Genomic DNA, 8,629 nt, shown 5'->3' with positions numbered 1-8,629 from the left:
ATGTACACATACCAAGGACACCAGGCACACACGTGGTACATGTACACATACCAAGGGCACCAGGCACATGTGGTACATGTACACATACCAAGGGCACCAGGCACACACATGGTACATGTACACATATGCAGGCAAGACACTCATACTCATAAATAAAATAATACAAATTAACTTTTTAAAAGGCTGGGGCTAGAGCGATGTCTCAGGTTAAGAGCACTCGTTGATTCTCCAGAGGACCCAGGTGTGGGTTCCAACACCCACATGGCAGCTCACAGCTATCGATAGCTCCACTTGCAGAGAATCTTAGGCCACTCCCTGTGCTCTGTGGGCACTGCATGCCTGCGGTACACAGACATACGTGCAAGCTAAACACTCATACACATAAAATAAAAACAAAAAGGTCAGGAAGTGGATCCGAGCGTCTTATATCCAAATCGCATTTCCAAATGAAGCTTTAAGGAGAAGGGGATGGAGGGGGTTGGGGAGCACACGAGGTAACTGATGAGAGTTAGACAAGTGCATGGTCCCTGCAGCAGGCCCTCATGCTCTGCATGCATTCCTCTGCGCAGGATGAGGTGCAGCAGTGTTTTGGAGTGTGGGCGTGCCTGCCCCTGGGACACCGAGACATCTGTGCTCCCTTCTCTTTCCAGCCCAGGCTGCCCTGGTGAAGTCCCGAGATATGCACTGGTCGCTCTTGGCACAGCGAGGTCAGAGGGATGTGTGTCTCAGCTCTCTGCGCATGTTGATTGTGGCAGACGGCGCTAACCCATGTGAGTAGGCTGGGTGACCTAGGGTGGGTTTGGGGTACTGGTACACATGGGTCTCGACTTGCCGGGAGGACCGAACAACCTGTGAGCTGGAACCTATTGTATAAACTTCAAGCTTTATCACTGCTTTGATTAGTGTCCTATAAGGAAATGTAAATTTCCTACAGTGTTCTGTGACATTCTGCCCTTTGTTAGTGACCCACTGGTGGGTTGCATATGTATTTATTTAAGACTCTAAATTTACAAGCAATTTTAATACAGTTGTCAAAACCTTTAGTGGGAGTCATTGTCTTGAAGAGGTCAGTGGATTATGCTGTAAATAGGGTCCCCGATTTGTTAGGGACCTCTTGAGCCTCTTGCCCTTTAGTGTTAGGCTCCCAACTCAAAGTCCTTCACAGAGACCCAGCTCTTCCTCCTCCATGGATCTCTGGCTAACCCAACCCCTCCTGGAGGAATGCCTGTGGCATCTATCTGAGCAGTAAGGACGCTCAGTACAGTACAGTACAGTAGGAGTGTAACTGTGCTAGGGGCTGTGTGAGCTTCCAGGCCCAGGACTGCCTGAGGCCTGGATCAGATGTCCTCTAGGGGAGCCCCGAGTAACACTTATTGAGCAAGGGGTTTCTTCTGTAGCACCAAATAGTTACCCCTATTCTCTGTGCACCCCATCTTTCAGGAGAACAGAACAGGCACACAACACCCATAAACACCTCTCGCTCTCTTGGTGTACATCTAAGACAAGCGAGGTCTCCTTCCCACAACCATGGATAACTCATGCCTTCTCATGCCAACAGCCACCCACAGCCACCCATAGCCACCCACAGCCGCCCACAGCCGCCCTCAGCTGCCCACAGCTGCTCTGGCTCTCTGTTTATGCACTCTACTGCCCACAGCCACCTACAGCTGCCTACAGCCGCCCACAGCTGCCCACAGCTGGTCTAGCTCTCTGCTTATTCACTCAGCTGCCCACAGCTGCTCTGGCTCTCTGTTTATGCACTCTGCTGCCCACAGCCACCCACAGCCGCCTATATCTGCCCACAGCCACCCACAGCCGCCTATATCTACCTACAGCCGCCCACAGCTGCTCACACTTGCCCACAGCTGCCCACAGCTGCCAACAGCCACCCAGAGCTGCCCTAGCTCTCTGCTTATGTACTCAGCCACTCACAGCCGCCCACAGACACCTATAGCTGCCTACAACCGCCCACAGCTGCCCACACTTGCCCACAGCCGCCTACATCTGTCCACAGCCACCCACAGCCGCCTATATCTGCCCACAGCCACCCACAGCTGCCCTGGCTCTCTGCCTATGCACTTAGCTGCAGTCAGTGATCACTTGAGCACATCACTTCCTTCCAGTGTTTTCTTTCTGGAGATAAATGTTAGCCCTAACAGCTTTGCCCGGTCTCCTCCATTCTCCAGGTACCAGACAGCTAGCTTTCCTTCATAGGCCTTGACTCGCACTTCACTTAGTGGTCCTTTATAATGCTGTCGCCTTCTTTCCTTAGAAGACATCTGCCCTCCAAAGAATGAGAGACCCGGGGTCCCCTGTAGATGCCTCTTCCCTTTCTATGTACCCTTGTTGAGAGAGGTTTATAATGAACCCTAGAATTGCCGTGGCTCTAAGGTGCTAGTTATATGGGCCCTGAGCAGGCAGAGCCTCCTTGTTGTCAAGTTCTCTAACACCCACTGTTCGGCCTGCCAGTCCTGAATGACAGAGTCTACCCAAAGGAGAGGGCACCAGGGAAGGCAGGACATCTTTAGTGAAGACGTAGATCACACACCTCTAAAGCTACTTGAAGAAGCCACACCTGCTGTCCCAACCCAGGCCAGGCTGCTGGGCCACAGTAACAAACACAAGACTAAAACAGGCCTGCTATGAGAGATTTCCAGACTCTTACGTATTGCTGAGTTGGAAATGACTGTGTGTGTCTTGTGGTAATCACTCCTACCCTTAAAAGGGGCCGCTTTGCCAAATTGTAGCGGTGATCTTGTTAAAACGGGCTTATGTGCAGCCAGGACTCAGCCTGGCTGTCAGGTCAGCAGGGTGCCTTACACACCACCTGCCCTTGGCTGGCTGGCCCTCCAGTCACCTCTCATGCTTTACACAGGGTCCATATCTTCCTGTGATGCCTTCCTCAACGTCTTCCAGTCCAGAGGTCTGAGGCCAGAGGTCATCTGTCCTTGTGCCAGTTCTCCTGAGGCGCTGACAGTAGCCATCCGCAGGTAACTAAACTGCATGCCATCTCTTGTGAACACACATTCGAGTAGACTATGTGTGATGGAGTTGCCTATGGCCCTAAGTTTGTAATCTGTTTCTGACTGTTGGGCATCCTGAAGAAGGACTCCTATCAGTGCCACGGTCTCCCTCAGGGAGCAGAGGTGCAGCCTGCAGTTCCGTGGTTCCAGGACTACATTGGATTTCCTCAATTTTATTTTTCTTACGCTTCTTCTCAAATAGAGAGCTTGCTATTTCACGCCTGAGCTTACATAAACGTTATAACTAAGCAAGAGCTCCTTGTCCTGAGAGCTTCTGCTGGCTGCAGGTCTGCTGAAGGGGACCTTTAACTCACCAGGGAAGCATCTGTCACGCACCTTCTACACCTCGAGCGGCTTTGTGTCACATCTTGTGACATGGTGTAGGGCCTTAAGGCTGCCCTGAGAGTCCCCACCCCCACCTAAGAGCTAGCTAGCATCCTAGTATCTGGGCCCTGGGTTCCTTCCTATACTTCTTGCATGCAGCACGTTGTTCCCGAACCACAGCTAGGCCCAAAGGCACTTTCCTTCCCTGATCACGAGACTCCTGTCATTGCTGCTCCTGCCCTGGAGCACCATTCTGTGGGGCTTCAGGCTATTGCTCACAGTGGAGGACATCTCTTTCAGCGTATTCTCCTCAGCATCTTGCTACAGAATTGCCTCAGCTCTGGCCATGTATGCATTGTGCTCATAATTTAAAGGTAGTATGTGCTTACAGATATCTAAGTTTTAAGTAACTATTTTAATCATAGCATTAACAGCAACATCCCATGTCTTGGGAAGGGCTCCATGAGGCCATTGCTGTGGAGAGGGGGTGCTATCAAGGTTCCGTGGGCCTGAGCCCCCTCTACACCTGCACAGCATCTCAGCCCATTGCAGCACAGAGGCCTCCCAACAGTTAGTCTGCCCACCTGGGTAGCCTAGGGCTCTGTGCTAAGGTCACAAGATAACCAGATAGAAATTGAGTCACCTCTGATGACTGACTCAGAGGTCACACAGTGTCACTTGCCCGGTAGTCATGGGCCTACCTCTGATAAGATGAGGATTGAAGCCATACTGCAGCAAGGCCACACACAGAGCAGGTGCTTTAGTGAGGAACTGGACGTCAGGCGAGGCTGGCCCTCAGTGCGCTCCTCCTCGGGGTGACAGCCCTAGTCAGCAGGCCTGCTGGTGCTCTTGTTGTCCAGGCCCCCAGATCTGGGAGGACCTCCTCCAAGGAAAGCTGTCCTGTCAATGAACGGCCTGAGCTACGGTGTGATCCGAGTTGACACCGAGGAGAGGCTGTCAGTCCTCACCGTTCAGGACGTCGGCCAGGTGATGCCCGGAGGTAAGAGTCGGTGAGAGTGCATCTGCATCCTGCCCTGATTGACACAACAGAAGGAGCACTAGTGTACCAGCTGTTCCCGCTCACTCGCTGTACGCCAGGCCTAGTCCTTAGCCTCGTGCCTTTCGGAGGGCTTTAATGCCCTGCAGTCTCTATAGGGGACCTCAGATGTCAAACTGCTCTTAGTCTACTCCTCTTGCAACTACTGGTAGCTACCCTGGTACCCACTTCCCGCCACGGGCAGTGTCTCACTCTTCTCTGATGCTGTGGTAAAGCATTCTGGCCAAAAGCAGCTTGCAGGAGAAAGGACTCATTTGTCTTACCCTTTCAGGGAAGTCAGGGCAGGAACCCCGCAGGAGCGCAAAGCAGAAAATATGGCAGATCTCTGGTTGCTGGTTTATGTTTAGCTGGTTTTTTATACATCTCTGGGCACCTACTGAAGGAATGGTACCTCCCACAGTGCTCTGGGCTCTCCTCTATCAACTAACAACCAAGACAGTTTGTCCATCATAGGCTTGTCCACAGACCAGTCTGCGTAAGGCAGCTCCTCAGTTGAGGAGCCTCCTCTGAGAGACCTGTAGGCTGGGCCAAGCTGGCAAAGCTAGTCAGATACCCTGTTAGTTTGAGAAGTAGGGTGCTATCTCTCATACCCAGTTACTCCCCTGTGTGAGTTCTGTTGGCGTCCTGGCATCCTGGCTCAGGCTGCAGCCTGTGTCACAGGCAGCGCTGCTGAAGGGCACTAAACTCCTGACACAGAAGCTCCAAGGTGGACTGATCCCTGAGGTAGCAAAGTTCTGACTACAGTGAACATAGAGGTTTAAATTAGAGTTCCTAGCTCCAACTTTTAATTCATGTGAATTATATTTCTTCCTATAATTTGACTCCCTTAGAAACAGTCTTATGGAACGCTTGACTTTGTAGTTAAAACATTTCCAAAGCATGGGGGATGACCTCTCCAAAGCATGGGGGATGACCTCTCCAAAGCATGGGGGATGACCTCTCCAAAGCATGAGGGATGACCTCTCCAAAGCATGGGGGATGACCTCTCCAAAGCATGGGGGATGACCTCTTCAAGGCATGGGGATGACCTCTCCAAAGCATGGGGGATGACCTCTTCAAGGCATGGGGGATGACCTCAACAATCTCAGTACTCAGGATGCTGAAGCAGGGGAATCTTGTGTTTGGTTCCTGCTTGGGCTACACAGTAGACCTTGTCTCAACAACAGCCGAATAATAAAATACAAACAGACAATGGAGTGATGATTTTTACTCGTTATGACGAAGTTCAAGTAGGTTGTGAATTATGGGAGGATTGTGAGTAGTACTTAGTTTGTATACTCCTTTGTATGCGGAGGGGACACATGTATGTGCATGTGCACAGAGGGGCCTGAGGACAACCTCCGGTGGTGTTACTTAGGCATCTAACCCTTACTTAGAAATAGGGTCTCAGTGGCCTGGAGCTCTCTGACTAGGCCAGCCAGCAAGCCTTAAGGACCTGCCAGTCTCCATATACTCAACACTAGAACTTTAAAAAAAAATACCACCGTGCACGGCTTTCTAACGCGGGCTCTGGGCTTTACCTTAGGTCCCCATGCTTCCTGGCACTTTTCTAGCAACCGTCTCCCTGTCCTCGCTATTTATTTTGAATATATCAAGAGTTACACTCATTTTTTTTATTGCTATAAGACATGCAAACCTGTCTCGTGTTTGTACACTTCCCAGTCATATATCTGTACACACACACACTCACATGTCTGCTCCCAGGTGTTTTTCTGTGTGTGTGTCTGCCAGATGTGTGTACACATTTGTTGTATGACACTTTCCCTGTGAATAAGTGAACAGCCATCTACTCGCCTCAGACAGGAGACCCATAACAGCCCAAAGTAAGAATAGCACTCATATCCACTTAGTGGACCAGTGAGCTTCAGGAGCAGAAATGACCCAGCGGCAGCCATATCACTCAAAGCCAACCCCAGCCTAGAGGAGTGCTCCCAAAAGCTGGAAACCTGGGATGTGCTGTACAAGCTGCAGGCAGCGTAGGAGGCTGGAGAGCTTGCTCAGGCAGCCCAAGTGCTCTGAGCCTCTTCTAGGCCGCTGGGAATGTATCTCCCGATTCACTGTAGGTTCTGTGTAAGCATTTGGGGGAGAGAGCCTAGTGAATCTTCTGAGTTTCAGGCATTTTTCTGAAGCCTTTGGTTGCTTACTTCCTGGATTTAATGGAGTTTCCTTGAAAGATAGAATGTTTCACTTCCCTTGTCTTAACAGGCTTCAGTCCAAGGCAGATGTCTTACCTCTGAGGAAATGGCCACACAATAACTGTTTGTACGTGAGCTTCCTAGGCATTCTTTCTGGGGTCAGGCCCTCCCAGCATTTGGCTGTTGCTTAGTTGACTGGGCGTATAGACACAGTGAAATCTAGCTGTGTGGTATCCCAGCGCTGAAGTGTGTTGTACTGGCCTCCTAGCATCTGCTCTTACCACAATATCAAGTGGGTTTGTAGTAATTTGAGCGATTTTTGTGACATTTAAATCATCTCTGTGCACACTGAAAGTAAACACTCATGTCGGTGTACTTGGGAAAATCAGAGTCTGTTAGTCAAGAGAGAATTACATAGATGGAGTTTACTTTTTAATCACATCTGACCCTCTTCATCCTGCGTGTGTGTGTGTGTGTGTGTGTGTGTGTGTGTGTGTGTGTGTGGTCTGTGTCTGTCTGTCTAGTGCTGGCAGTGGACCCAGAACTCCTTATATCCTAGATAAGCTCTCCACCACTGAGTTACATCCATAGCCCCCACACTGCTTATAACAAGCACATAATTAGCACTGTCCACACCGTGACTCTGTATAAGAATTTGCTGCCCATGTAATGCTTTGTTTCTATAACTTCAACTATAGCAGCAGCGCCAGGCGTGGTGACACACCTTTTATCCCATCACTTAGGAGGCAGAGGCAGGTGGATCTCTGAGTTCCTCCGGCCAGCTCCGTTCAAATAAAGAGGTCTGGGGCTGCTCAGACCTACATAGTGTCTCAAAAACAAATAGACAAACAAACAAATGAAAAACCCCACAAATATGTGAGCAAGTAAACCTTTGTGAGTGATCTATCTAAATGTATACCTTGATGATTTTTAATTCTCTCCTCTGTTTAGCTAGTGTGTGTGTTGTGAAGGTAGATGGTGTCCCTTATCTCTGTAAAACTGATGAAATTGGAGAGATCTGTGTCAATTCCATTGCAACTGGGACGGCATATTACGGACTGCTTGGAATCACAAAGAATATATTTGAGGTTTGTATCCTTTGCCTGATCTTTATCTTGAAATCAAACCCCGTGAGTGTTGATAGGCCCAAATGTCCAGGGTGAAGTGGAGGTCTACAAGGAGCTGCTGGGACCCAGAGCTTTTCACACGCTCCACAAGCTCACAGTATGAGAGAATGGTCTGTGGAGGGCCAGGCACCCTGGGAGTCTCTTTCTGTGGAGTGCTAAACTCTGGGCTACAAGTGGTGTGTGGTGTTTGAAATGACTAAGGTAATGCCATCTTGCCCTAACTCTATTTTATGTCTGCTAAGACACTTCTCAGAACTTCCACCCCTCCCTCCCCAGTAGTCACATCTACCCTGGCTATACTCTTGGGACTGTGGGTGACCCGGACTGTGGTCCAAGTATGTTAACCAAAATGATCTTTATGCAAGCTAAAACCAAAAACTGGAATAACTAAGAGGAAGTGGAAATAAAATGTAACTGTTGTGTGCGCTGCTAAGCTTGGCAAGAAGACAACACTACCAGAGTGCTCTGGCTCCCTGACGCATGTCTTCCCCCTTGAGCACTGGCGTGATGGTGGGCTTTGTCTTTAAAAAGCCTGCGCCCCTGAGCGCCATCACCAAGAGACATTTTGGAGGCCTGAGCCTGCTCTTGGTCTGGCCATCATTGAGTTCTGCTTGCCCACGCTGTCTTTCTAGTCAGTGAGTTGTCAGCTGCCTCATAGCCTCTTCCCTCTTCTGGCAGACCATCCCGGTCACAGCGGATGGAGTCCCTGTCTCTGACCAACCCTTCACCAGGACAGGCCTTCTGGGATTTATTGGGCCTGTGAGTATGAGTACGACCTCCTGTACCCACCCAGCAGCAGAGAGTACTGGCCGAGGAAAGGAACACTGCACTGTAGACATGTTCTGTCCCCAGTGAACTACACTGTAGACATGCTCCTGTCCCCAGTGTCCTGCACTGTAGACATGCTTCTGTCCCCAGTGAACTGCATTGTAGACATGCTTCTGTCCCCAGTGAACTGCATTG

At 50.1% G+C, this 8,629-nt stretch overlaps 1 protein-coding gene across 4 annotated transcripts in view; it reads left to right on the top strand.

Moving 5' to 3' along the window:
- Dip2a (disco interacting protein 2 homolog A) overlaps positions 1-8,629 on the top strand; it is an 83,431-nt gene that overhangs the window by 51,954 nt on the left and 22,848 nt on the right. For all 4 annotated transcript variants that reach the window (XM_031346593.1, XM_031346592.1, XM_031346591.1 and 1 more), the window contains 5 exons: positions 651-770; positions 2,876-2,990; positions 4,208-4,347; positions 7,491-7,627; positions 8,345-8,425. In XM_031346593.1, coding sequence (XP_031202453.1) covers positions 651-770; positions 2,876-2,990; positions 4,208-4,347; positions 7,491-7,627; positions 8,345-8,425 — 593 coding nt within the window. The remainder of the gene's footprint in view (positions 1-650; positions 771-2,875; positions 2,991-4,207; positions 4,348-7,490; positions 7,628-8,344; positions 8,426-8,629) is intronic.

The sequence above is a fragment of the Mastomys coucha genome, unplaced genomic scaffold (assembly GCF_008632895.1).
Source record: "Mastomys coucha isolate ucsf_1 unplaced genomic scaffold, UCSF_Mcou_1 pScaffold3, whole genome shotgun sequence".
Taxonomy (NCBI): Eukaryota; Metazoa; Chordata; class Mammalia; order Rodentia; family Muridae; genus Mastomys; species Mastomys coucha.
This window is presented reverse-complemented; position numbering and strand designations above follow the sequence as displayed.